General features: G+C 41.1%; 2 protein-coding genes and 1 long non-coding RNA gene across 8 annotated transcripts; 1 reads left to right on the plus strand and 2 right to left on the minus strand.

Moving 5' to 3' along the window:
- Positions 1–2,878: 2,878 nt before the first annotated feature.
- On the minus strand, positions 2,879–9,058 carry LOC137130844 (acidic leucine-rich nuclear phosphoprotein 32 family member E-like). 3 transcript variants are annotated; one of them, XM_067511460.1, is made up of 7 exons: positions 8,871–9,058; positions 7,614–7,763; positions 7,367–7,489; positions 6,835–6,994; positions 5,463–5,593; positions 4,669–4,741; positions 2,879–4,391 (listed from the first exon to the last, which is right to left on the minus strand). In XM_067511460.1, the coding sequence occupies exons 1-7, from the start codon at positions 8,922–8,924 to the stop codon at positions 4,309–4,311; spliced, it is 774 nt and encodes a 257-aa protein (XP_067367561.1). In that variant the 5' UTR covers positions 8,925–9,058; the 3' UTR covers positions 2,879–4,308. The 3 variants fall into 3 exon arrangements, with proteins under 3 accessions (XP_067367561.1, XP_067367563.1, XP_067367564.1); XM_067511462.1 differs by lacking the exon at positions 8,871–9,058 and adding an exon at positions 8,488–8,620; XM_067511463.1 differs by lacking the exons at positions 2,879–4,391; positions 4,669–4,741; positions 5,463–5,593 and adding an exon at positions 5,726–5,935.
- Positions 9,059–9,088: 30 nt separating this feature from the next.
- Positions 9,089–18,831, plus strand: LOC137130847 (uncharacterized). The gene is made up of 4 exons (XR_010914905.1): positions 9,089–9,216; positions 10,552–11,733; positions 17,654–17,781; positions 18,691–18,831. It is a non-coding gene; the product is annotated as an uncharacterized lncRNA (long non-coding RNA).
- On the minus strand, positions 9,902–27,978 carry LOC137130841 (mothers against decapentaplegic homolog 4-like). 4 transcript variants are annotated; one of them, XM_067511448.1, is made up of 12 exons: positions 27,832–27,978; positions 26,555–26,803; positions 22,900–23,077; positions 20,371–20,499; positions 20,093–20,293; positions 19,373–19,462; positions 19,239–19,292; positions 18,911–19,094; positions 18,647–18,815; positions 11,585–11,723; positions 11,286–11,392; positions 10,678–10,813 (listed from the first exon to the last, which is right to left on the minus strand). In XM_067511448.1, exons 2-12 carry the CDS (start codon positions 26,795–26,797, stop codon positions 10,751–10,753), a joined length of 1,557 nt encoding a protein of 518 aa, XP_067367549.1. In that variant the 5' UTR covers positions 26,798–26,803; positions 27,832–27,978; the 3' UTR covers positions 10,678–10,750. The 4 variants fall into 4 exon arrangements, with proteins under 4 accessions (XP_067367548.1, XP_067367547.1, XP_067367550.1 ...); XM_067511447.1 differs by lacking the exon at positions 11,286–11,392 and having other exon boundaries at positions 9,902–10,813; positions 19,373–19,459; XM_067511446.1 differs by lacking the exon at positions 11,286–11,392 and having other exon boundaries at positions 9,902–10,813.
- Between the last annotated feature and the right edge of the window lies 1 nt (position 27,979).

Genomic DNA, 27,979 nt, shown 5'->3' on the forward strand with positions numbered 1-27,979 from the left:
AAAAATAAAATGTTATTGTGGCACCAAAACATTATAGATGCACAAACTGTGGGTGTTTAATGGGTGAGTACATGTTTTGATTGTATATAAGGCACAAACAATGCAAATGAGGTCTGGCACCATGAAATGCAGAGAAGACAAGGATTTCATTGTGGATTGAAACAGTACAGGAAAATGAACATCTTTAAATATCAGCTTTGGAATTGTGTGATGAAGGAAATGTGTAATTCACACAGAATGAGCGTTAAAATTAATCAACAAAAAAACCCATTTTGCTCTACCTCACCAATGTGAGGGACTTCAGCTGCAACATATGCAAGAAAGTTAGTGTATGTGGCGGGGGGGGGAGGGGGGTTGTTTACAGATCACCTCAACAGCTCCTGGTTACCTCATTTCCCTCATTCAGGTCAACAATCCTTCCTTTCTGTCCGCTGCACTCTGCCAACGAACGACGTCTGGTGTACCCAGCATAGCACAGAAGACAACAAGCAAAACTCTTCAGCGCAATGATCCCGCGATGGTGGAACGAGCTACCAAACTCTGCACGCTCAGCAAACTCACTCCCAATATTAAAAAAACTGCCGCAAACAGAACACTTCCGCACTTTTCTATGCACTTAAATCTACTTAAAGAAAAAAAATCCTTTCTTTTCTTTCTTGCACCTCATGAAATGTGAACACTTTTCTGATAGGACTTTGTAAGTTGCTTGTAAGTCACTTTGGATAAAGTGTCTGGTAAATGACTAAATGTAAATGTAAATGGATTTTGGAGAAAAACTTGAACTGCTCTCTACCTGTTTCTATTCTTTGCTTAAATTTGTGTCTTCCTTTTGTGGTTCAGAAGTCCTCAGTAGCAGTTTAATACTGGATCAATTGTGCTCCAGTATCAAGCAGTTACTGAGGTCTCCTGCTGGTTGGAGGGTGGGAGTTGCTAGACAAATGACTCTCCTGAAGTGACACCTTCAGCTCACATCTGAAGACAGACATCCTGAACAACTGGTCTCATGTTCCTCTAGAGTTTACAGATTATCCAGCCATTTACTTAGTTCTAGATAAGTTTACATCAGTTTTATCCACACTGATTATATTTGTACAAATTCCATTTCCAAAAGAGTTGGGATGGTTCCTAAACTGTAGGAAGACTAAAATCTGATTTCTGTCTTCACTTTATCTGGTGAAAGTACTCAGAAAAGATCTTCAGTAGTCACTGAACAAACCTAGATGTCGACTATGGTGCAAACACCCTGTTTTCTTGAGGATGGAGGCTGGGAACAGTAACAGACTGGAAAAACTAATAAGGAGGGCTGGTTCTGTTCTGGGGGAGAAGCTGGACCCTCTGCGTGTTGTGGCTGAGAGGAGAATGTTGTCCAAACTCCTCTCAATCCTGGACAATCCCTCCCACCCACTCCACTGCGTGCTGGATGCACAGAGGAGAAATTTCAGCCAGACACTGATCACAGTCAAGTGCTCCACAGAACAACACAGGAGATTCTTTCTCCCAATGGCCATTAAACTGTTCAACTCACCCACCTTCTGTAAAAAGGAGAGGGACTAAATGGACAAATAATATTGTTTTTATTTAATTTACTCCTCTAGCTGGGTTTTTTCTTACTTATTGATCAGTAGTTTGTACTTGTTTATGATCTTGGTTTGGCGGAAGTTTTTCCTTTCTTTTCTACCTTTTTTATTTGGAGAGCAGCTTTAATAACGCAAGACCATTTCCCTATGGGATCAATAAAGTTGTTTGAATCTTGAACCTCAGTTTACCTTTGTCCTCCAATCCCTCACAGTCACACATGAGGAAAGGTGGGGGAGGTGGAGTCTCAACCTGGACGACTCAGCAGCCAGTTAGTGCTTCTTTGGCAACAGCTCATTTGTTTGTCAGGTAAGTCTGTGCTCGGCCAAACAAATCATAGTTTGTTCATCAAACTATTTACATACCGACTTACTAACACAAGGACAAGTACTGCAGTCTGCAGACTACTGAAGTACAAGTACACAAGTACCATTTTGGGGATCCCAATAACAAATAAATGTGGTTTTTGGGGACAAACATGCAAAATTACGTTACCAGTAAATTTTTTGTTAACTGTGGCCACAGACAGGTTTTAGCTGAAGCCATCAAACAGGTCATTGCCTTTAGGTCACTTATCCCAAAGATGCTGTTTAGGGGCAACTAGACTTACATGTGGTTCTTGAAGATGTTTCCACTGTCATCCAATAGTCTTCATTGGTTCTGATCAGCTGGGCCAGAGGCAGATCTGTAGACCCTGTGGGGATCACATTTGTGAAAACTACGAGCTGGATAAGTAAAAATCGTCATACTTGTGTCAAATTACCTGTCTGACAGGAAAAGGGCATCTTCATCATTACACTGGAAACCTTTGTTGCCCATCAATAATATAAAAAGTCAAGATGACTTGATGATTTACACACATCATCTGATAATTTGGTTAATTAAAAGTTTCCTACTCTGGGATCATTACAGTTTAACATGTCACATGTCAGATACTGAAGTGTAACAGAAAATAAATTCTCCTTTAATTATTTTTAAAACTTCCAAAATTATCAGATATAAAATATGTTTGACTTGACCTACTTCTGATCTGCAGCATTGAAACCATGATGCTGTTTTAAAGAAACCTATTAAATAAATCAAAATTTTAAAAAAATAATAAAAGTTAAAATATACCAAAAGTGTCAGGTTTGTGTTTCACAGTAAACTCAACATATTGTGGTTCTGGACATTTGGAGATGTCAACAGATCCTATTAAGACTATACCTTTACCAGGATAAACAAACAGATGAATGAAAAAAAAATAAAAATAAAAAATAAACAAAAGAATAAATAAATATAAAAATAGAAAGTGAAAAGAGTGTAGAATTCTGTGAATTTTATTCAAAAACACTCTGGTTACAGCAACACCATGAGGAAACAGGAATTAAAAAAATAAAATTAAGTCACTGGAGTTTCATGTTTCTGAACTCAGCATCAACAATTCAGCTTTTGAAAGGTGACATGACAAAAACCTACAGAGACCAGTTCACTTCTATTTACACATACCAGAGACCAGGAGGAGCCTGACCAAGATGCAGGCTAGCAGGTGACACGCTAAACCAAAGGGTTAATTCAGTAACAGTCCTTTTACAAATAAAGAACATTAACTACAAGTCCCAGAGTGCACTGCTGTAAAACGGTCCAATTAGAGAACTTCAGACTCTGTTGTCGTGCAGAAGTTCACTTCAGGATTTAGGATCAGTCAGCAGCTGTGAACTTCCAGAGGAGACTTAATGTAAAAAAAAAAAAAAGTTTAATTTAAGGATCAGAGAAAATACAGCGCAGGTTCAGGATCAGAAGAACTCTGAGGAAAGTTTAATGATAAACAAGAACTCCAGTGTTCCTAGCTTCAGTGCCATGTTACAAAGAATAAATACATCTATAAAAATCAAGTCAGAATATTCCTGCTTGATTCTTAAGCTACTGCAACTCCATCCCTGAAATATTGAATAAAACATTTTGAGAATAATGTCAGAATATTCTGGCTGTATTCTCAAATTTTAGTTCAATAACATGGCACTAAAACCCCACTGTACAAGACCGAGCTAATTTAATTAACAGAAAACTAGGAAAAAAAAAAAAAAAAAAAAAAAGATTATTATTCAGATTTACTCAATCTGCTTATGTATATTATTGTCAAATATGATAACACATTGAGTTTAACTTATTTCTGACAGATTTCTATTTAACAGTTTTTGTCTTAGACTGTGTGACTCTGGTCTTAAAGCATTTTTCATTCAGTCACTCAAACGAAAAGCCATTGAGCAAACTTGTATCACTTCACATGTTTCAGGAAATACTGTAGGTTTTAAAAACATGATCTAAAATAGCTACATTTCAAATACTATATGTTTTAGTAGCCTTTGATAGACGCTGAGGACTGTGGAAGACACTGCAATGGATGACATTTTTTGTTAGAATGCGAAACAAAAACAACCAAACAAACAAAGATTCATATGAAAACATTGCTAAATAGTTTCTGAAGCTACTAATATGGAGGCGTCATGACTTTGGCTTTGTATTAAGCTGTAAATATAACTACAACAAACATACCAAATTATATGTGTGATGTTACAGAAACTAAAGTATCTGAAATGTTGCTGTGAAGATAACAGGCTGAGAGAAAATAAGGAGCCTGTAAATCACTGAAAAATCAACTGATCCTGAACCTGTCTGCCTGCAGCTGTGAGGAGACAGCCAGAGGGGTAAAAGGTCACTGGAGGAAAGCATCCAGTGTTACAAGTATTTCAACTATTCGTCATCATCATCCTCTTCACCCTCATCTTCTTCATCTCTCTTCCTCTTGTCACCCCGAACTTCAGCTCCATCCTCATCTAACAGAAACACATTTAAAATACAGCAAAACACAAAGTTATTATACATAAAATGGAATTCTCAAAATAAATATTAATATGGGAATGTATTTCCCCACATTTCACATTATGTAAAAATGTAATTACAAAACAATTGCTCTAAAGTTACAGACTCACAAAATGACAAAGGCCACAATAACCAAGAGTCAAAACATTTCCAGAAAAGTTTTACAATTTCATTAGAAACAATGTTTGAGATGTGGAGCTCTAAAGTTGTAACCGTAAACTGAACACAAACCTCCATCTTCCTCTTCCTCCTCTTCCTTGTCTTCCTCCTCCTCTTCAACATAGTCTCCATCATCGTCTTCATCCTGAGAGGAAACACCCATTCATTAATAACACAGAGCTTCTTTCAGTATAACACTGGTGAAGGAGCGCCTCTCAGTGGTCACAGAGACAAATGACCAGGAACTGATTCTCAACACTAAATGAAACTTGACAATTAAAAACCATCTAGACTCTAATTTAACACATTTAGTGTGTTTACATGGACTTAAGTAACCAGGTTATAGGCTGCTTTTCAGAGAAAGCTGATTTCTTAACTGTCATGTATACTGGAAAGCTGGCATCTAACGTCAAGGTTGAGGACTAGAAAAACCTTATTTCACCAGGTAGATTTCTGTCGTTAAACGTTTCTTTGCAATGTGTGTGCTTAACCCAGTTTTTAAAACTATTTGCCTTAAGTACAATAGAGAATTAACTAATACAAAGCACATCGTAGAAGTTTAAATAAGTAATTTTCCACAAAGCTTCCACAAGAGAAGTTTACATTGTTAATTTTAAGATGCATAATTAATAATCCTGATAATAACCCTGGTTATTTAATTGCATATAAACGCACTGATTGGTTTGGGGTCAAACCATAATAGAAAACAATATGGCTGACTGCTACTGCATTAACTGATGGGCTGACTAAATAAATTGTTGGTGACTCCCAGCTTTGTGCAACAATAATTATTTGAACTTCTGAACCATCAACATTATCTGGACTCAGGTTAGCAGCAGAAAACTGGTGGATGGACTAAGACTCACCTGGATTCCCTCCTTCATCAGGTAAGACAGGCCGACCTCTTCTTCCTCCCCCTCAGAGGCGTCCTCATCTTCCTCTTCATCCTCATCGTCTTCATCCTCATCTCCATGTGGACCAGCTTCATTGTCTTCTTCTGCAACAAAGTGTAAGCACCAACATGTTTAGCTTCTCTAAAAGAGGAAAGAATCTTATATTTTCTGGGAAGTCAGTGGTGGAGGGGCTACCGATATCCACAATCAAACCCTTGCAGATGATCCAAAATGTGGCAGCTCGCCTCATTTTTAATCAGCCAAAAAAGACCCATGTCACACCACTTTTTAGATCTCTACACTGGCTTCCTGTAGCTGCTCGCATCAGGTTCAAAGCTCTGTCTCTTGCTTACAGGGTGGTTAACTCGACAGCTCCCGCTTACCTCGACTCACCCATTCAAGTCTACAATCCTTCTCACCCGCTGCGGTCTGCCAACGAACGACGTCTGGTGGTCCCAGCACCGCATAGAAGACACCAAGCAAAACTGTTTAGCGCAATGATCCCACGATGGTGGAACTAGCTACCAAACGCTGCACGCTCAGCTGATTCTCTCCCAATATTCAAAAAACTGCTGAAAACTGAACTCTTCCGCATCTTCCTATGCACTTAAATCTCTTAATAATAATAAAAAAATAATAATAATAATAATAAAAAAAAAAACCTCTCTCCTCTCTTGCACTTGTATCTTGTGAACTGTGAACACTTTTCTGATAGGACTTTGATTTGATGTTTTCTCCTTGACTTAGATTTTTCCTGCCTTGTACCTCACTTGTAAGTCAGTTTGGATAAAAGCGTATGCTAAATTACTAAATGTAAATGTACTCCACTTCCTCATGCCGGCCAGCAGGGTACCATTTGTGTAGGTTCTGTCCCTTCTCCCTGTGCTTTCATGTCTCATAATTTGTAACTATAGTGTAAATAGTTTGTTGTCTCTCTGTGTGAGGTCTGAGATGCTGAGACAAAATGCTGGGATAGGCTCCACCCTCTTTACCTCTTAAGGTTAAACAAATGGTCAAAAATTTCTAGTTACACTCTTGAGAAAATGTAAATTTTAGGGACATCTGGTGGGACTACCAGCCTCGGATTCATGCAAAGATGTTATTTGTTTTGTTTTCCTTTCAGCTGTTCCCTTTCAGGAATCATGTGCCTCCATCTAAATATGTCCTCTTCCCTCACACCAACTAACTTCATGTCTTCTCTCACTACATCCATAAATCTCCTCTTATCAGTAAATATGGCTACAAGCGCAATATCAGTAAGGAAGGCTGTTTATGAGTTAACTCTTCAAATGTGGACACAGATAGGTCTGGCAAAAACATACGATAGAGGTGGTTTCAGACTCACCATTGTCAGCTTCAGAGTCGGACACCTCGTTGTCTTCCTGGTCGTATCCGTCCAGATAAGTGAGCTGAGGCACCAGCTCAAACACACTCTCTCTGTAGTCATCCAGCGTGGTTACTTCACAGCTGTACAGGTCTAGACTCTTCAGGTTCTTCAGGTTCTGCTGCAGGACCAGGACACAGGTTCAGAGCCATGACAAAGGATCATTTCCACTCTCACACAGAATTCAGATGAATTCAGAACGGGACAAAAAATAAAAAAAGCTAAAAAGCATTAGCTGCAATGTTGATATGAACAATTCTGTGAAATGTGTTTCTATAGAAAAATTATGATTGTAATAATTATTAAAGGAGATATATTACATTTAAAAATCATTCTGACAAGTTAAAAATTAACCTGAAAATATATTTCAAGAAAAAAATGTAAAAAATAAAACTTTAGCTTGTAATTTTGCCAAGACACAGCAATATTTTGAAGATGTACACATAGCTTAAATAGCTATGTGAGGTCTTTAACCTCACGCTGGGTTATTTACCAGAGGCTCGATGGAGCTCAGCTCTTTGATCTTGTTCCCGCTGAGGTTCAGGTACGTCAAGTCGGGACACTTCTCCGGCAGGGTTTCTAAACCTCCTGAGATTGTGTTATCACTCACTTCCAACTGAAACAGAGGTAAACACACACCTGTCAGTTGTTTAAATCCCCATTCGTCTTCAGCAAATGGGTAGTGGACACAGTACAGTTTTTAACCTGTCCTGAACCCTGGTGGACGCTTGGAAACTGACCTTGCGTAGCTTGGGAAGTGAGGGCAGTTTAGAGAGCGAGGTCAGGCCAACATTCACCATACTGAGAATCTCGAGCTCTGTGTACTCATCTGTCAGGCCTTGAACTTCTCCATCTGTGGAGCGGCAGTTATCCACCACCAGCTCTGCCACCTGGAGACCACAACAGACCATGTCTTGATCCAAATATCAATCCAAGGGGGTAAAAACATTTAATTTGTTTGTCAAAGACCATTCACACCACTGAGCACTAATTAAACACACACACACACACACACACACAGGTTGATCTCAATGTCCCGAACCGGAAGGACAAATTACATGTGAGTGATTATTTAAACGTGACGTTAATGATGAGAAACGCGGCCAGCGACTCAGAAATAACGTTATTCGTTCGTGGACGAAACTGGCGTCGTGAAAACTTAATTCTGGATCTTTTGATGCGAAGATTCTCCAAACGCCTTGTTACACGTTTCTTTAGTATGACTGTCCACATTTGTTCGAGTAAATCTGCCACAAACCAAAGCGCACGCTGTGTCCTGCAGGTTGTAGTTTTGCTGCGTCCTCCACCAAAACACTATAGGGTGGGCGGGAACAGCAGGGTGAACTCCATACTAACATTAATGGAGGCTGCTTAAATGTTTACTGAACAGCTGAAAGACGTCAGTGGTTCCAAGTCAGAAAACAACCTGGACTATAATAAAGCAGAGTTACACTTTGACGCTTTAAGAACGTAGGCAGGCTTGACGCGCCATCAGATTACAGGCACCGCGGATAACCACTTATTTAAAACGCTGAAGGTTAAAATGGTAGCCTGCTCGGCCGCGCGGCGAACCAGGAGAGTTTACCGACACCAAACAAGCATGTGGATATTTACCTCACTACAGTCTACCAAGCGTTACCGTTGAGACGCGGTCACGTTAGGATCGGCGGCAGCTCGCCAGGCTAGCCTGTTAGCTTCCGATAGCCGCCACGAGCGGGCGACAACTCGAGAGCGCCAGGGAGAGCCCGCACGCGGGAAGTGCCTCCAAGCCCGACCGCGGGACTTTCCTCCATGTTAGAACCACGGTGAAGTTGTTTTCTGGGTCAAAATGTCGGAGCCGAAAAGCAGCAGGGACCTCTTCTAGGCACGACGGTAAAACTTGACGTCTTCCAGCGCAGTGTTTCCACCATTGTCGCCTTGGCTCGACTCGGCATCCTTCGCCCATTTGTTCTGCTACACATAAATAAATCAAATTCCGCGCTGTTGTAGTTACACACCTCAGCTGGGTCCCTGTTCCTCAGCTCCAGAATGATCCTCTTCTTCATTTCCATGTCGAGGCCGGAGCAAAGGGTAAAAAGCAAAGTATAACGAAGAAAAACTGAAAATAAAAGACAATTCTGTGAGACGTCCTCCTTCTCCAGCGGGTATCTAGCGATCACTAAACCTCCATGTTCGCCTGCGCCCGACCTCCCCAGCGACGCCACGCCCCTTGAATGATGAATATTCAGATATTTTTAGATTCTTGACACCTATTGGTCCAGCTAGTCAGGGTGTCCCTCCCACAACAAAAACTTATTCTAGCTCGAGCTGTAAAGGCGTCCCATTACTATGACCAATAAGAAGGTGAGCGGAAATATTTAAACTTTACACACGCCCAGTCTTTGTCCCTTTTGGCGCCAATTTTACTAATTTCTTTAATTTCGCTCTTCCAGCACCAAATTTAGAATCAAAACCAAATATCAGAATCAGGTTCGCTTTCTTGCCTACGTACGTCACACAATGAAGGAATTATCTTCCGATCGTTGGTGGGGCTCAAAGACACGATCCAAAAATAAACGTATGTGGGGAAGTAGTGGAATTTTAACCACTTTTCATGGTCCACTCAAGTGGATGAAGTGTGCTCATTTATCGGCCAACTGTAATTATATCTCATGTGTTTTATTAGCTTTTGTGTGGACTGTGGGTCTGACGGTCCAATATCAGTGGTGAAAACAAGTAGCAGCCATAGTCAGATGTAGTATACTGGGTAGAGACAGTAGTAGTAGTAGCAGTTGTGATATTTATGTCATAGAATATGATACTAACCTTTCAGTGTCTTTGCAAAGTTTCTGCCTTCACCTTTTATTACCACTCAGACAGGTGAGGAAACACTTGAAAAAGGACAGTAAGAGGTGTTTTTCAGTCTCCTGCTTACTGTTACGAAGTGGACAACAGGTGAACTGCAGATGACAGTTTCAAAGGTGGTGGAAATAAAACATAAAATCTAAAGTTAATAAAAAGAAAAATAAAGATGCAGAGGACACAGTGATTTATTACTTTTATCATAAAAGTTTAATCTGTATAAACAGCAGATATTGCAGACCTTTCTATTTTAAAAGCCTTTAGAATGTGATAAAAGCTGACAATAAATAATCTGATCATTTTTTGTCACGAAGGCATGATCTGTGGTAAGACAATCAATTAAATAAATAGTCAGCAACGTTCTAAAGGAATAGTCCAACATAAAACTAAAAACTAACCTGAAATTGCTCTTTAGAGACTAAAACAGGCCATTAAAGGGTCAGTTCCATCAAATTATATTATTAAATTTTTTTTGATTGTATCTCTCTAAATACAATCTGTAAAAACAAAAAAATTTTTAGTAGTTCATGTAGTGAATGTGGTGTGTATTTTACATAGCAAATATGTTTTTATTCTGTATTTTATTATTACCTTTGCATAAGTGACTGGTTTCCATCACTGTGCCTTTAAATCTGTAGCTGTAAACTCTTAAGCATTTTCCTGGTGACTGAGGAGCTCCAGGGAGTCTCTTCCTCATCACTTTACATCCTTAACCCTCCCAATGAGTTTTCTTTCAGGTTTGTTGTACACTGACCCTATACCCTGTCTCCCTGAATGCTGGTATTCATGGAAGTTGACAGAAGGAATGTGATGCTGTTGTTGACTGATTGTCTGAAGCCTGCAGGTCTGTACCTGTGTGAACCAACCAATGAGCGACAGCCTGTTGCAGCAGGTCAGAGCGTGTGTTCCTGCTGCGGCAGCATGTGCAGCACCTGGTCGAGCAGCTGCAGAGCTCGGTGCAGGTGAACCTCCAGCCAGCAGGGGGTGTCTTTGATGCTCTGTCGAGGATAATCACACCCCCAACCTTTAACGAAGCTCAGACGCACGATACACAACCTGCGCAGGTCGTCCACCCCCAGACCTGAAGCCGAGCAAACACCTGGAAGACGAGGGGGATACATCACTGGCTGATACAGAAGCAAACACAGTTCGTATCAATAAAGGGAAGTACAGTTTTTAATTTTAAAATGTAACAATAGGAGAAATTGGACCTGAACACAGGAAGTAGAGAAGGCGTCAAACAACTGAGTGGTTGTGAGAAATTAACTGACACATTTAGATGATCAATATACACCTGAGATACACATGAATTCTATGAGGAAGTTTACCTGAGCTTTAGTTTTCAGGATTTGATGTTTACGAGGAGGATAAGAAACCTTGTTATTTATCACTGTAACAGTGTAAGTTTGTGATTTATATGTGTAACTAATTATGGGCAAAAAGTCACAATTTGATCAGAAAAAGTCAGATTATCATAGGAATAAAGTAGCAGCTTTCTCTTCAGAACCTCTGGATTCAGTGTCAGATCTGTGCTCTCCACATCAGGCTGATTCTCATTGATCACAGTTTACCTGGTGCAGCTCAGACAGATAGACATGCAGCACCCCTACTCCCATTTGGGTAGAAGACAGGACAGCATTCATTGACACATCGAAGACTAAATGGCAGACAGAAGCACCTGGAGCCGGATTCACAAACACAGAATGTTGTTTGGGAAATGGTTTGTAGGTGTATTAACACAGGTGAGAATCAGGTGTATGTCTATGGCTAAACCTATGTAATTATTTATCAGGGCATTTTTTTACATTGGGATATCCTTCAGTTTGAGCCTTGTAGACAGGAACCATAGGGAGAGACATCTGATACTCACTAATAGCCGGTGCAATCCCTCCTACGCTGTTTGGACCAGGAATCGCACCGACAACTGCAGGCGCCTGTGTTGCTACTGCGGCCTGAGTTGCTGCTGCCTGCTGCTGCATCTGTCTGTGACACTGTCGAAGATCAAACACCTGAAGACAGGTGAGAGAGTAGGTTAAAATACAGAACAAGCTTCAGGTACTTCAGCTTCGAAGTCGATTACTTTAAAACACGCGAAACCCCACTTGTATAAGTAAACACACACGTTCCCTTTGCCAACAGTCACAGATACTGTGATTGTAAGGCAAAAGAAGTTTACTAACACTTACTAAAAATGCCTATGTTACCATGTAATTCAATTTAATTCAACTTTGTTTATATAGCGCCAATTTACAACAAAGTCATCTCAAGGCACTTTACATAATAAAGTCACAACTCTACAGATGTGTAGAGAAAACCCAAAAAATCTCTGAGCAGCACTAAAGAGGACAGTGGGGAAGAAAACCGCCTTTAAAAGAAGAAATCAAACAGAACCAGGCTAAGTGTGGGCGGCCATCTGCCTTGACGAGTAGGGGTGAGTGGAAATTGAAAAGAGAAAAGAAAAGAGCAACAAAAGCAACAACAAAACATTGGACAGGTTGGTAGGACAAGTAGCTGCACACTGGAAACCAAGCTCCAAAGCCGGAGACACCTGCAGAAAGGGACAGACAGAAGGAGACAGTGAAGGAGACAGACAACTACAAGAGAAGGAAGACACAAAGTTAATGTCATTCAAAGGTGATGCAGGGTGAGAGAAGAGAGACGAGGAGCTTAGAGTATCAGGGGTCCCCTAGCAGTCAAATTCTATAGCAGCATAACTAAGAGCTAGTTCAGAGTCATCAAGGAGTTCTAAGAGCTCTATCAAAAAGGATGGTTTTAAGTGTAGTTTCTGCCTCCCGAATCTGAACTGGGAGCTGGTTCCACAGGAGAGGAGCTTGATAGCTAAAGGCTCTGCCTCCCATTGTACCTTTGGAAACTCTGGGAACCACAAGTAGGCCTGCATTCTGAGATCAGAGTGGTCTATTAGGACGAGATGGTACTATGAACAGCTAGTGGATGTCTTTACAGACATCTTCAACATCTCCCTGAGCAGCAACGTTGTTCCTACGTGCCTCAAGACAGCGACCATTGTTTCCGTGTCTACCAAGAAAGCCAAGAAAGCCTAGCAGCATCAACCCAAACTCAACACACAATCATCATTCATTACTCATCTCAATCCATTCCACCATCATTTATTTATTATTATTATTCTATACTTAACCACACTACACTGTTTACCTGCTGTTTTTTGCACATTCAACTGCAATTGCACTGTATACATGCTGGACATTTAACTGAACAATACTGTTTACATGCTGCTTTTTGCACCTTTAGCACACTTGACTGTACTGTAAAATAGAAGTATACAATAGGTTTACTGGTCGGCGCTGTCTTAGGTTTTGTGTCCTGTCCTGTGTTGTTTTGTGTTGTCTGTCTACACCAGGGGTGCCCACACTTTTTTTTTCTTGTGAGCTACTTATAAAATGACCAAGTCAGAATTATCTACCTACTATAAAAATACAAAACATATATTTATTTATAAATATATTGAGAATTCTTTATATGCACAATATATGTTGGTGTAGTTTGCATAACTACATGAACCCATTTTGCACAATACAACTCTTTGCATTTTTTGTCATTACCTTATTCTGATGACTTGCATTGAATAGAATTGGCCAGGTACGCATAGTCCGGAAAGTAGCTGCTGATAGCCAGCCTCAAGCACACTTTCAAATGATCATCAGTCATGGTGGATCGGTACTTGGACTTAATGATCTTCATGTGGGAAAAGGCTGACTCACATAAATAAGTGGAGCCGAATAATGCAGTCAAGGAGGTAGCACATTTCCTCATGTTGGGGTACTTTTCCTCTGTGAGTAAGTTCCAGAACTGTCCATGAGCTCTGGACTTCAGCTGAATGCCTACTTGTAGTGTCAAAATCTCATCCTCTACTCTAAAAGAGTTCAGGTGAAACAGTGTTGGAATTTTTGATGTGAGTGAAACAACCTCAGCATCTTCCTGAAAAGGGTAGCACATGAATGTAGCGATTGGCTCGATTAAAGCAAAGTCTTTAAAGCATTTGTCAAACTCTTACATACAATTGTCAATCTGCTCTGTGTAGCATGCATTGTCAAGTTGCACACATGACTTCCCTTGGTTCTCTAGCTCTTACGTGAGGTTCTGGAAATTTGTCAAATCATCACGCTGGAGCTTTAAGAGAGATGTTGCATTTTTCGTTTGAAAGCATTAACAGCTGATCATATTGTTCACAGTTTTGTCTTTTCCATGCAGCTCTAGATTAAAGTCATTCAACATGTTGGTCAGATCGGTTAAAAATGCCAAGTCTAGCAGCCACTGATGGTCATTTAGTTTGTTGTATTCTGCATGTTTAGCTACACTGAAAAACTCCTTAATCTCTGGACAGAGCTCTCGAAATCTTTGCAGGAATTTCCCTCTACTAAGCCATCTTATGTCAGTGTGCAACAGCAACGCAGAATGGTCACAGTCAGCGTTCTCTAGATGCGCACAGAATAGCCATCTTTGAAAAGAACTGGTGCGAATAGAATTCAATTCAATTCAACTTTATTTATATAGCGCCAATTCACAACAAAGTCATCTCAGGGCACTTTACAGAATAAAGTCAAGATTATAAAGATATATAAAGAGAACCCAACAATTCCCCCTGGAGCAAGCCATAGGCAACAGTGGAGAGGAAAAACTCCCTTTAACGGAAGAAACCTCCAGCAGAACCAGGCTCAGGGTGGACGGCCATCTGCCTCGACCGGTTGGGGTGAGTGGAAAGGGGAGAGAGAAAAGAACAGAGCAACAAAAAGCAACAACAAAACATCGGGCAGTTTAGTAGGACCAGTAGCTTCACGCTGGAAGGCACACAGCTTCAAAGCCGGGGGACACCTGCAGAAAGGGACAGAGAGAGGGGGACAGAGGAGGACAAAGACAACTACGGGAGAGAACACACAGAGTTAATGACATACAGTGGTGACAATTGCGGGATGAGCGGAGAGGAGAGATGGTCAAGAGGAGGAAAGGAGCTCAGTGCATTGGGGGTTGGGTCCCCCAGCAGTCTAAGCCTATGGCAGCATAACTATAACTAACTATATGCTTTATTAAAAAGGAAGGTTTTAAGCCTAGACTTAAAAGTAGAGAGGGTGTCTGCTTCCCGAATCTGAACTGGGAGCTGGTTCCACAAGAGAGGAGCTTGATAGCTAAAGGCTCTACCTCCCATTCTACTTTTGGAAATTCTGGGAACCACAAGTAGGCCTGCATTCTGAGAGCGAAGTGGTCTACTGGGATGATATGGTGCTATGAGGTCTTCTATATATGATGGAGCCTGACCATTCAGAGCTTTATATGTAAGAAGCAGGGTTTTAAATTCTATTCTACATTTAATGGGAAGCCAATGGAGAGAAGCTAGTGAAGGTGAAATATGATCTCTCTTGCTAGTTCCAGTCAGCACTCTTGCTGCAGCATTTTGGATTAATTGCAGGCTCTTTAGGGAGTTACTGGGGCATCCTGAAAGTAGGGAATTACAGTAGTCCAACCTAGAGGTAACAAATGCATGGACCAGTTTTTCGGCATCACTTTGAGACAGGATGCTCCTAATTTTGGCAATGTTCCGTAGGTGGAAGAAGGCTGTTCTAGAGATTTGTTTTATATGTGAGTTAAAGGACAGATCCTGATCAAAAATAACTCCAAGGTTCCTTGCAGTAGTATCGGAGGCCAGACTTATGCCATCTAGTGTAACAATATGGTTGGACATCATATCTCTGAGATTTTTGGGCCCAAATACTATGACTTCAGTTTTGTCTGAGTTTAAAAGTAAAACATTGTGGGACATCCAGGCCTTTATGTCTTGTAGGCATGCTTGAAGCTTTAATAACTGATTATTTTCATCTGGTTCCATAGATAAATATAGCTGGGTATCATCAGCATAACAGTGGAAATTTATGGATCGTTTTCTAATAATGTTGCCTAAAGGAGACATATATAAAGTAAAAAGTATTGGTCCTAACACAGAGCCTTGTGGAAATCCATAGCTAACCTTTGTGTGCATGGAGGATTCATCCTTAACATGAACAAATTGAAATTTATCAGATAGATAAGATTTAAACCAACCTAGTGCAGTTCCTGTAATTCCAATTTCATGTTCCAGTCTCTGTAATAAAATGTTATGATCAATGGTATCAAATGCAGCACTAAGATCTAACAGAACAAGTATAGAGATGAGTCCAGTATCTGAGGCCCTGAGAAGATCGTTGGTGACTTTTACCAGTGCTGTTTCTGTACTATGATGAACTCTAAATCCTGACTGAAAGTCTTCATACAAATTATTCCTATGAAGGTGATCACATAATTGTTTTGCGACTACTTTTTCAATTATTTTAGAAATAAAGGAGAGATTAGATATTGGTCTGTAATTGGCTAAAACACCTGGGTCAAGACAGGGTTTTTTAAGTAATGGTTTAATTACAGCTACCTTATAGACCTGTGGTACATAGCATGTTTCTAAAGATAGATTGATGATATCTAATATGAAAGTATCTATTAAGGGTAAAGCTTCCTTGAGCAGCTTAGTTGGAATAGGGTCTAGCAGACAGGTTGTTGGTTTAGATGAGGTAATAATTGAAGTTAGCTCAGAGAGATCTATGGGTAAAAAGCAGTCTAACAGGGAGTGGGGCCTTATCGATGACTCTAGCACTGCTGTACATGAAGATATATCTGTAATTTTCTGGGGGAGGACCTGGTGAATTCGTTCTCTAATAGCTACAATTTTATTCATAAAGAAGGTCATGAAGTCATTGCTGCTCAAAGTTAAGGGAATAGTAGGCTCAACAGAACTATGGCTCTTAGTCAGCCTGGCTACAGTGCTGAACAGAAACCGGGGGTTGTTCTTGTTTTCTTCTATTAATGATGAATAATATGCTGTTCTGGCATCACTGAGAGCTTTTTTGTACATTTTTAAACTATTTTTCCAGGCTAAATGAGATTCTTCTAACTTTCTGGAATGCCACTTCCTTTCTAACTTTCGTGTTTCCTGTTTTAAGTTGCGTGTTTGTGAACTATACCATGGAGATCGCCTCTGCTGGTTTACTGCCTTCTTTTTTAGAGGGGCAACACTATCGAGTATTGTACGTAGTGAGGCTGCAGAATTGTCAACAAGATAATCTACTTGTGCAGGAGTAACATTAAGGAGACTACTTTCCATTGTATTAACATATGGTGAAGCAAATGATGAAGAAATAATTTCTTTAAATTTGTTGACAGCTTTTTCACTTAAGCTAGAACAGGCTATCTTCATTGCAACATCCATTATCTCTTTCATGTTGAGCATTTTTGCGCATAAAGCTTATTGGTGTATTATGCAGTGGTAATTGAGGAAGTGTAGGAAAGCATCGTCCTCCCTGCACTTCGCAATAAATCCATTCGAGCGGGCGCTCCGTCCGTGGTGATGGACAACAATTTGGACACTGGGAGCTAGGTTTTCTCGATAAAGTTTTTGAAAGACTGAAATATGTCCTCTCCTCGCGTGTGCTCTTTCAAGGGCAGTACTGTTAACAGCTCCTCTTTTGCAATCATATCAGTAAACACCATCCGAATAACACACACTGCACAACTGGGCTGTGTCACTCACGTCTGTAGACTTGTCCAACTGCAGTGAGAAACACTCGCAATCTGTGATGTCCTTCCAAAGTTGCTGGGTCAAATCCTCGGCCATGGCTTCACTGCGCCGTGTAACTGTACTTCTTGATAGCTGCAAAGCTTTGATCGAAGATAGTATTTCTGGTTTGTTTTTAAAGTCTCGCAACAACAAGTCAGCTTTTATCATCTCTCCATCTTGGAAGGATTTCTTGTTCTTAACGATGAGGTGACTCACCCGGAACAAAGCTTTCGTGGCTGTCTTTGCTTTTGAAGTTAGCTGTGAGAAAAATTACTGCTGTCCGGACAAATGAGATTTTAATTCTTTTACCCTTCTTTTTCTCAGTTTGCTTTTTGGAGGGAAGTCAGTCCGGAAATGCCGCTCCATGTTTCCCTTCTTCGGTGTAGCGATGACAGCCTGGCAGATGAGGCAAACGCACTTCGGAAATCCAACTCCCACTCCGTATGGAAGTGGTAAGTTTGTGACTTTGTCAAGCTCCCCCACTCATTTTAATACCCTTTCTTAACTTAAATAAATTGAAGGCTATCTCGCTAGCTTCCTAGAGCGTTGCAGCACTTGTTGCCGTTGTATGTGCGGTGACCCATGTGTCAGAAAAGGTCACATCTCAGACTGGCTGCCCTGTACGTCAATCAAGTGACACATTTTATAGTGAGGACGGATGACAGGCTGACATATACTTTGGTAATTCCAAGCGATCTACCCACACTACCTTCGCCCGGTCGATCGCGATCGACACATTGGGCACCCCTGGTCTACACTGTCTGTATTGTTTTTCGTCTGCACTGTTTGCACTAGGCTGCACTCGATGCACTTTACATAGCTTTTGTTGTTTTGTAGCACCTTGGTTCTGGAGGAACGTTATCTCGTTTCCACTGTGTACTGTGTACCACTCTGTATAGTAGAAATGACAATAAAAGCCACTTGACTTGACTTGAAGTAAGAAGTATCAGTCCTAGCACAAAGCCTTGAGGAACTTCATAACTAATTTGTACATTCATGGAAGATTCAGCATTATCTTTAGGAAACTGAAATATATGCAGAGCTAATCAGGGAGTTATAATAAAGTTATAATAAAGTCTTCCTAGATGGACAGTCTCATAATTAAATCTCGGCGCATCTGCCAAATAGGTTAGTAAATAAAAACAACAGAGGCAATACTAAGACATCTTTTAAAGTTTGAAAGACCCTTTCAACACTTGTATGGTTTCCTTTGCAGAGAAAACCTGACTAATTCATAAGTTAGAGTCTGGAAAATGAAAATGAATTTGGCTGACAGAGACAAACAGCAGAGCATTATCTGCATATAGACAGACTCACTTTGATATAAGATCCTGGGTAGATTTTATGTACTCCATCTCCAGGTACTCTGCCAGCCTCTCGGTCCAGGTAGAAACTCTGGACAAACACTGAGTGGTCACTGAGGCAATGCATCCATACATCTCCTTCTCCCCGACACTCCAGCTGAACCCCCCGACCGATGTGGAGCCTGCAAAAAAATAATGAGCCCAAGAGAAATAAACTGGCAATCCCAATACAGTTGCTGCTGCTGCTCCCAGCACTGTTACTGGCCAGAATAGTTACCTGGCACGGTGACTCGAGGCAGTGCGGTGGACATTGCTCAACTGTCCCAGACAGAAGCGGTCCCCCCCTGAAGGATCCACATATCCGTCCACTGTCACCACAGGACAACTGGACTGGACTTTAAACATCTCCCCAACCTGAACATCCAACTCAAAGTATGATATGGAGCACCAGAACTCAGGACCTGTGGGACAGGGATGGACATAAAGACTTTCACAGTGAGACATTCTTAAGTAGCTAGTGACAGCAAGGATATTTTATAAAAATATTGGAAGTGACAACACATTTTTGTTGACATGTGAGGATATTGTTGGACACAGTTTGTTACCTGGGTAGTTGGACACTGGTTGTGGATATGGAGCAGTACTGTGATGCTGGGACCCTGTAGGAACCAACAAAAGCTGAGTATAATGTAATACTGCACAGTATTACTGCACTACTTTAATATGTCATATGTCTTACAGAAGTGTGTGTTGGGAGCATGGTGTTGATGATGTAATGCAGTCTGCTGGTGGCCCCGCCCACTCAGGGTGTTACCTGGCCAGGTGGCTGCTGAGACATGTCACAGATGACAATCTGACTGATGTTACTAATGCTACTACTACTATAGTACTACTATTCCTAGTACTACACTACTCATACAGCCTGTTAAAGTTAAGCTTCATTTAGTATTACTTTGGTAGTTACTATAAGTGCTTTTGTTCCAGCAACTGCTATTACTGCTACTACGACTACTATTATTGCAACTAAGCTACATATTACACCTTTTAATACTAGTACTACTACTGCTTTTACTGGATGTATGACTACCAGTCATACTCCACTACTACTGTTGCTACTGCTACAAGTAAAATTGCAACAAATACTGCTTACTGGTAGTATGACCAGGTCTACTATCAAAACTGATATTTATAGTCACTTCCACTTGTACTGCTTTTTTTCTAAAATACTATTAACATTATTCTTAACTATAGTAACTGCTAATCCTCTTACTGCTGCTACAGGCACTCCCACTGCTGCTCCCATTAGTACTTCAACTAAAAACTGTACTACTGGCATTCCTGTTCCTGACTCCTCCACTTTCACATTGTTACTAGCTGTTCTAAAAACTCAACTACAAGTATGTTACCAGTTCATGTCAGAGAACTTCAGTGCAATATAATTATAGTACAGATTTAGTACCGGGTTTGGCGGGGCTGCTGTACTCTGGCCTCTGCTGGTGTGGGGAGGAAGGGGTGGAAGGGTGAGGAGGCTGGGGGGTGTGAGGAGGATTAGGGTGAGGTGGAGAGGCCTGACCCCGGTTGTTCTGAGGCGGTGCAATCTGAAGGAGGCCTGGTCCCTCACTGACCCCCCCACCCCCGACAGCTGACATGGAGCTGTTACCTGACAATACAGGTATTAGATATTATTTTTATTATTATTCAAGCTTTACATGTAATAAATCTTGTTTGACATCTCACCTGGAGGAGACAGAGCCATGTTGGAAAAAATGCTGACAGGCTGGGGTTGGGTGTAGGGGTCAGGGTGGGAGGGCAGGCTAATCTGTAAGCAGTCCTGAATGAACTCTTCCTTTATGAGAGACTGAGGACCTAAAGGAAGAAACAACACTGAATCAAACATGTATTCATGAGATGTTTGTGCAGTTTGAAGAGAGCGAAAACAAAATGTAAGCGTGGACACAAAGAGAAACACAAACTCAGATATTTCTTCACAGTAAAGATGAATCTGGAATCTTTAACAGATCCACCTCTATTAACTTGTAAAATAAATCCACTGAACATGACACAAAGCTGAGGGACCTGTTACATCATGCAACCTTTTATATTAAGGGACCATTTATGCTAGTTTTATGCTACATTACCTTACCTGTTATGCTATGTGACCTTTAATGTCACGTGACTTTATTGTTAAACAACCTGTTGAATTAGAAACTGTTAGAATAAATGATCTTCAACAGCATCAGTCAATGTTCAATGTTCCTCATTATACCTCCTTATGAATACAAGTGCTGATGTAATAGTCTGTGGCTGTAGTCTGGGAGACACTTCAGAAGACTTGGAAACTAGGTTCTAAATTTGACCCCCCCCCCCCATGTTTAACAGCATGTTCATTCCTCTCATGTGCGTAGCAACATGACAACCTACAACACGGTGTGATCACAGTGAAAACTGTGGCTTCAGATCTTAAAGGAAAATGATGAAACACAACATCATGCATGATGGAAGCTTATTAACTTAATTAAGTCTGGTTGCACATAAAAAACCAATCAAACCAAACTTTAAAGGCAACACAGTGTTAAACTGGAAGACTAGACAGTGTTTGGTGTCTTGTAGTCTTCTACCCCTGTTAAGGACTGTCTCCTCACTGCATAGGAGACGGTCCCGGATCCATCTAACAGAAATTATTTGAAAACAAGTATGGGCAAAAAAAAAAAAAAAAGATATCTACTTTAATCAAAATTAAATTAAATTCAACTTTATTTATATAGCGCCAATTCACAACAAAGTTATCTCAGGGCACTTTACAGAATAAAGTCAAGATTATAAAGATAGAACCCAACAATTCCCCCTGGAGCAAGACCTAGGCAACAGTGGAGAGGAAAACTCCCTTTAACGGAAGAAACCTCCAGCAGAACCAGGCTCAGGGTGATCAGCCATCTGCCTTGACCGGTTGGGCTGAGTGGAAAGTGAAGAGAGAAAAGAAAAGAGCAACAAAAGCAACAACAAAACATCGGGCAAGTTGGTAGGACCAGTAGCTGCACACTGGAAAACACACAGCTCCCAAGCCTGGGGACACCTGCAGAGAAGGACAGATAGAGGGAGACTGAGAAGGAGAAAGACAACTACGGGAGAAAACACACAGAGTTAATGTCATTCGGTGGTGACAATTGTGGGGTGAGAGGAGAGAGGGTCAAGAGGAGGAAAGGAGCTAAGTGCATTGGAGGGTGGGTCCCCCAGCAGTCTAAGCCTATAGCAGCATAACTATAACTAACTATACATTTTATCAAAGAGGAAGGTTTTGAGCCCAGACTTAAAAGTAAAGAGGGTGTCTGCTTCCCAAATCAGAACTGGGAGATGGTTCCACAGGAGAGGAACTTGATAGCTAAAGGCTCTGCCTCCCATTCTACCTTTGGAAATTCTGGGGACCAAAAGAAGGCCTGCATTTTGAGATCAAAGTGGACCACTGGGATGATATGGTGCTATGAAGTTTTATATATGATGGAGCCTGACCGTTCAGAGCTTTATATGTAAGAAGCAGGATTTTAAATTCTATTCTAAATGTGTGGAGGAGTGTTTTCTAATAATGTTGCCTAAAGGAGACATATATATAAAGTAAAAAGTATTGGTCCTAACACAGAGCCTTGTGGAACTCCATAGGTAACCTTTGTGCGCATGGAGGATTCATCACTAACATGAACAAATTAAAGTCTATCAGATAGATAAGATTTAAACCAACCTAGTGCAGTTCCTTTAATCGCAATTTCATGTTCCAGTCTCTGTAATAAAATGTTGTGATCAATGGTGTCAAATGCAGCACTAAGATCTAACAGAACAAGTATAAAGACTAGTCCATTATCTGATGCAATGAGAAAACCAAAACCAACCCCCTACGATACTGTAGGGTTTATCTCCTGTAAAAGTGGATTGACATGTTTGATAAAACTTCAAGTAATGGAATAATTTCACCTTTGTGTGTTTTTAAGTACTATGTCCTTTTCTCATTGTTCTCTTGCAGATTTGCTCATTATTGCCACCTGTAGTCTGGATGCAGGGAAACCCAATTAGGTGGCAGTAATAAAAAAACAATGCACCAGAAAGTGGACAAAAACAGCAATAAGAGTTAATATTTTTGTTATCTAAACAGTGGACCCTTTTAAATCTTTCCATTTTAAAATCAAAACAAGGGATTGATATGAATGAAATTGATAAGGAGCATCTGAACTGTTAAAATTCAAATGAAACCCAACTCTAACGGAGGGATGTATTTACCTGTAGCAGCAGGGGATGCCACCCTCTCATAGTGGTAGGGATTCACACACACGCTGTCATACTTCAAATCGAAGGCAAACTGACAGAACTTGACATGTTTTAATTCATTCTTGTGGAGGTCGGGCCACCGCCACAGACGGGCATAGATCACATGAGGGAAACCTTTTCTACCTGCTACCTGTAGACAGACAGACAGACACATAAGAGAGCATCGGTGAAGGTTCTCAATCAACTAGGTTTGGTTATCTGGAGGTTGAGTCCTATCAGCTGGATTTCTTTCTTCTCATTTGGAAACATTTCACTTCTTATCTATGCAGCTTCTTCAGTCTGAGGGAAATTTGGCTGGAGGACCTGGTTATATCCTCTGTGGTCCTCACTTGGCCTGAACAGGATTTATAGGTGGACTATAGAGGAGATGAGAATAGGGCGGGGAGTCATTGAGATGTAAATTCTGAATCGTCTGCACTTTAATACTTTATCGATACCCAGTGTGTGTTTTACATTGCTTGTTATTCACCTGCTTCACTCACAATTACACACATAATGATGGGGGGCTGCTATGCAGAACACCTGACCCGCCAGGAACAAGTGCCTTTGGGGTTCAACATCTTTCTCAAGGACACTTTGACCTGTGACAGGAGGAGCCGGGAATATAACCAACAACCCTGGGATTAGTGACGGCTGCCCTCCCTCCTGAGCTAGAGTTAGACCAACATAAAAATCATGGATCATTAGGTGTGTCCTCCTTAGTGGATGTGTGAACTGGTCTTAATCTTCCTGGGGATGGCTGAAAGGGCAGCATGGGTAATGAGAGACAGGTTGGGCCTGAGGCTTCCTGCTCTGTGAAAGAACTACATAGTCCAGGGTCGTGAAGAGTTTTCAGATCTCTACCCTGGAAAAACCAAACTGCCTCTACACAGTAGGATGGTCCAGCACAGGAGAAGCAACACATCAGCATCAGACTCAGCAATGTACCTACACCTGAAGGACAAAGGACAGAGTATGCATAGCCATTTATTCACATATGAACATGAATCACATGAATCCTTCTCTCACAGAGGAGGCCTCAGGCACAACCTGTCTCCCATTGTCCTTGCTGTCCTTTCATCCATCCCCAGGAAGAATTCACATCTCTATACAATGTGTTGTTGAGATATGGGAGGTTTGCACGTCGGGGCAACTGTGAGGTTGTGTTACCCACAACCCCCGAGTCTGCATAGGTCAGCATAGACATTTACGTCTGTTGATGGAGAAGCACACGTTCACCTTAGGAAGAAAGAAGTCCAGGTGATATGAATTAACTTCCAGAGAAAAATAAGAATAATCCCTCATAGAAACTGAAATAAGCTCTGATTCAGGTAATGGTTAGGTTAGCATTAGGCTGGGGGCCTGAGCCGTTGCTGACTCACTGAATTACTAGTTGTTCACTTTTACTCATTTTCAGGAAGCCCAGTGACTTTCAATCAGTATATGTCAGTAATACACAGGAACATAAATGGAAAACATTAAAATGGAAAAAGAGATATTCTACAAATTCTCATAATTCCATCAACTTTCCGACCTTCCTGTCACTACCTGCAGCGGTATAAGAATCTAACTTATGTTGGAATTTCCTGCAGCTCCATACATACATACATACAGGACCATGCATTCTGTTTATTAAAACATGAGGATTAATTTGCTGTGATAAGACAATGAAATAAATTGATTCAGTTTGGAAACATTTAAATACCATCAGGCCAAATCTCATGTCTGACTGCTCCCAACCTCTGCAGCTCTGTTATATGTTTGAGGAGACAGAACACATATCCTCAGTCAGCATGGTGATAAACTGATCTAACTAAATGTGTGAGAAGTTTTTGGACAGTTAAAGGTGATTTGCTAGTCTGATCTGCCTGAAAACTACAGGCCCAGAGTTTAAATGAAAGGTAAAAAAATAAAGTCAGAAAGATGAGGCCAAATGGAATTTAGTGAAAAACACAATATTTTTTTTAACTTTTAAATCTATATTTATGGAGCACTTTATGAGTAACACACACAGGTGTGTGTATGTGTGTGTTTGGCGGGGTGCAGATGAAGTGTTTCTGCAGCAGCCAATCAGAGCAGTGTGTGTTCTGTGTCCATAAGTGAAGGGCAGGGATAAAACTCAGACACAACATTCACACACTGCAAAAACACATCCGTTCCGAAACAAGTCACTGAGCTTCATCTTCCAGTGTGGAGACAGAACTCAAATCATCTTCATCACTTCATCACTGAAGATGTGTCTTTTGCAGATCTTACACTCAAACACTTTGTTTAAATGAGTGGGAAAGACATCTGCCATGAATACATTAACTAAATGTAAATAATCAGTTAGCCAGTTTCAATAACATGCTAATGAGAAGCATCATACAGAAAACATGTTCAGCTGGTCTTAGTCTCTAATTATGTAAAGACACCAGAGTTTTGAGCTTCACAAAGTTTTATGTATTTGTCATTGGAGCATGTCTGACAAGAACCGGACCTCCAGTTGGGGAAAAGGCAGAAATCACCTTTATAAACAAACCTCAAACAACACTAACAAAATAGTATTAGAGACCAAGTCAGACGCATAACTGCGGAGAAGATTTAACTGTGTTTTTTACAGTGCAGTCTCTGTGGTCTTAGATCACAGCAGAAAACTGAGACGTCTGCACATTCCCTTCCTCTGCCTGTCTGTCTGTGCGCACACATGCACGCACTCACACACACACACACACACCACACAGTCTGGCTTAACATGACCCGGCCCCTTTCCTGTGTTTCAGACAAAACAATCCAGCCTGGCCTTCCTCCTCGTCCTCCTCCTCCTCCTCCTCCAGGAGCAGGGACACTATTATATCTGATTTTCTGTCTTCTGGTTCTTTGGGTTACCGGGTTTTGTATATAGCAGGTTCTGTGATCCACAAGGAGACTGTAATGATTTCTGAGATGGTTCCAAATTTAGGGTGGATCCGTCCCTGGATTGTTTACAGAATGCTGCTGCTAAGATAATGTGCAGGTCTAATAAAAAAAATGATTCTAATTTATTTGCACTGGCTCTCATCAGATTTAGAATCCAGATCCTTGTGGTTCCTTTCAGGACTCTGCACAATTCAACAGCTTTGTCCCTATCATGTCCAGTGCAGCCTCATGTCTCAGAACTTGAGTACCATCAAACTCTTGTGTGTACTGACTAAAATCATTCAGGTATCTACGTTTCCCACACAGACAGTTTACTTCTTTGGCCTGTAAACCTGGTCTGGTTTCAGATGTCCTACCTACAAGTACCATAGCCTTTTGAGGAGGTTTTATAGAATAAAAGATGACCGATTGACTAATGAAAGTGATTGAGAGGAGCAGGAAAAGGTTCTAAGTGTCCTGGAGGACATTTCTGACACTTTTCTGAAGCAACCCTGTTTGTGATGCTGGACTTTAGAAATAAAAGTGACTTTGTTTTAATATTTGACACATAAGTGGAAACAACACACATTTCTATAGAAAAGTAAAAACAGCAGCAGATTAATTTCCCTCCAAGCAGCCATACAGCTCAAGGCAGTTATTTGTTTCCAGGTGATGTGCTCATGCCGTCACACCTCTGTCCTTCCTGATGTGGTAAATCAACAAACTCATTGTTCGTTCCCACCCCCACTACCTGCAGCCTCCCGTCAAGCGTCCTCTGGATGGTGACACACTTGCTGGGGTGAACACCGTTGGTGGTGACCGCAGTAATGAGCGAGTCCAGCTCATCCTTCTTCTCCTTCAGCTTCTTCACCAGACTCTCGATGGCTCGCTTGGCAAAGCCCTCATTCTCCCCCCCCTGCCGGTGGCACATCAGACTGTGGACGATGCTGAGGCAGGCGTCTGTGCTGCTGGGGGCTGGGCCAAGCACTGACATCGTTACCTGAGGGAATAACTTCATTAGTCGACTGAAAAAGATTCATCAAAAATTTACATTCAAAAAGTGAAAAAAATTGAAAAATCGATTTCTGATTAAATAGTACATAGACACGTATCATATGTAGAGACTTGTTTTTTAATATTTGTTCATTTTGCTGCCAGATACATGTTTAATGCTGTATAGCAGACACAGAGAACACATACTGGTTTAATTTTCAAGTAATGTTTTCCCCATTTTTGCTTGACTTCAGCTGCTCAAAAGTTCAGCTTTGTAATTTTACTTTGTAATTCTGCAGATGTGATTAGAATTTTTTACTACTGAGCCATGCTGCTGTAATATGTGGTTTGACATTCTCTTACTGATATAAACAAGACCTTCCTTGAAAAAGACTGGATGGCAGCATATGTTGCTCCAAAACCTGTAGACATCATTCAGTAAGAATGGAGCTTTTACAGATGTCTAAACCCATGCTGTGTAGAAACTGTTCACTTGCCCAAGTTTTAAGATACATTGCTGGCATCAATTTAAACTGATCAATGATGACTGATGAGTCTCAGTTGTATTTCCAGTATACAATTGTTTTCAGATGTAAATACTACCTGTCCATAACAGGAAGTATTAATACAAAAACGATATGCATCAGCTCTGAGCAGCACATCTCTCAAGTCTTATTCTTCTCCAGTTTCTAAAGTTCATGTAAAATGATTCGGCTTCCTAACAACGTCGGGACTGAGCTTGTTCTCTCATCAGTTTCTGTTAGTTGATTCATCGACTCCATACGGTTACTAACTACTGTCCTTACAAAATAAAAGCACAGACAGAAAGAAAGACGGGTAGCTGTACAGATGTGTCTTCAGAAAGACAGACGAGAGACAGGAACACAGGTCAGTAGACAGATGGAAAGACAGACAGGTGGGTGGAAAGACTGTCCTCATGGTAGGTATATATTTCTTTAGACACACAGGAAGACGCCGTAGCATTAACAGTTGTCTGAACTCCCCGCTCCCACCGGCAGCTTCAGCTCCACTTACCGGTACTCGGCGCTCTCCGCTTGGTGTTGATCAACTGCCTGTGTCGGTGAGACCGTTTGGGTGTGTGAGTGTGTCCTTCGTCAGATCCAGATTCTGTCTGTCTGCACACTAAGCCCATGGAGGGAGGGGGCGGTTGTGTCATGCTCCC

This window comes from Channa argus, chromosome 7 (genome assembly GCF_033026475.1).
Source record: "Channa argus isolate prfri chromosome 7, Channa argus male v1.0, whole genome shotgun sequence".
Lineage (NCBI taxonomy): Eukaryota > Metazoa > Chordata > Actinopteri > Anabantiformes > Channidae > Channa > Channa argus.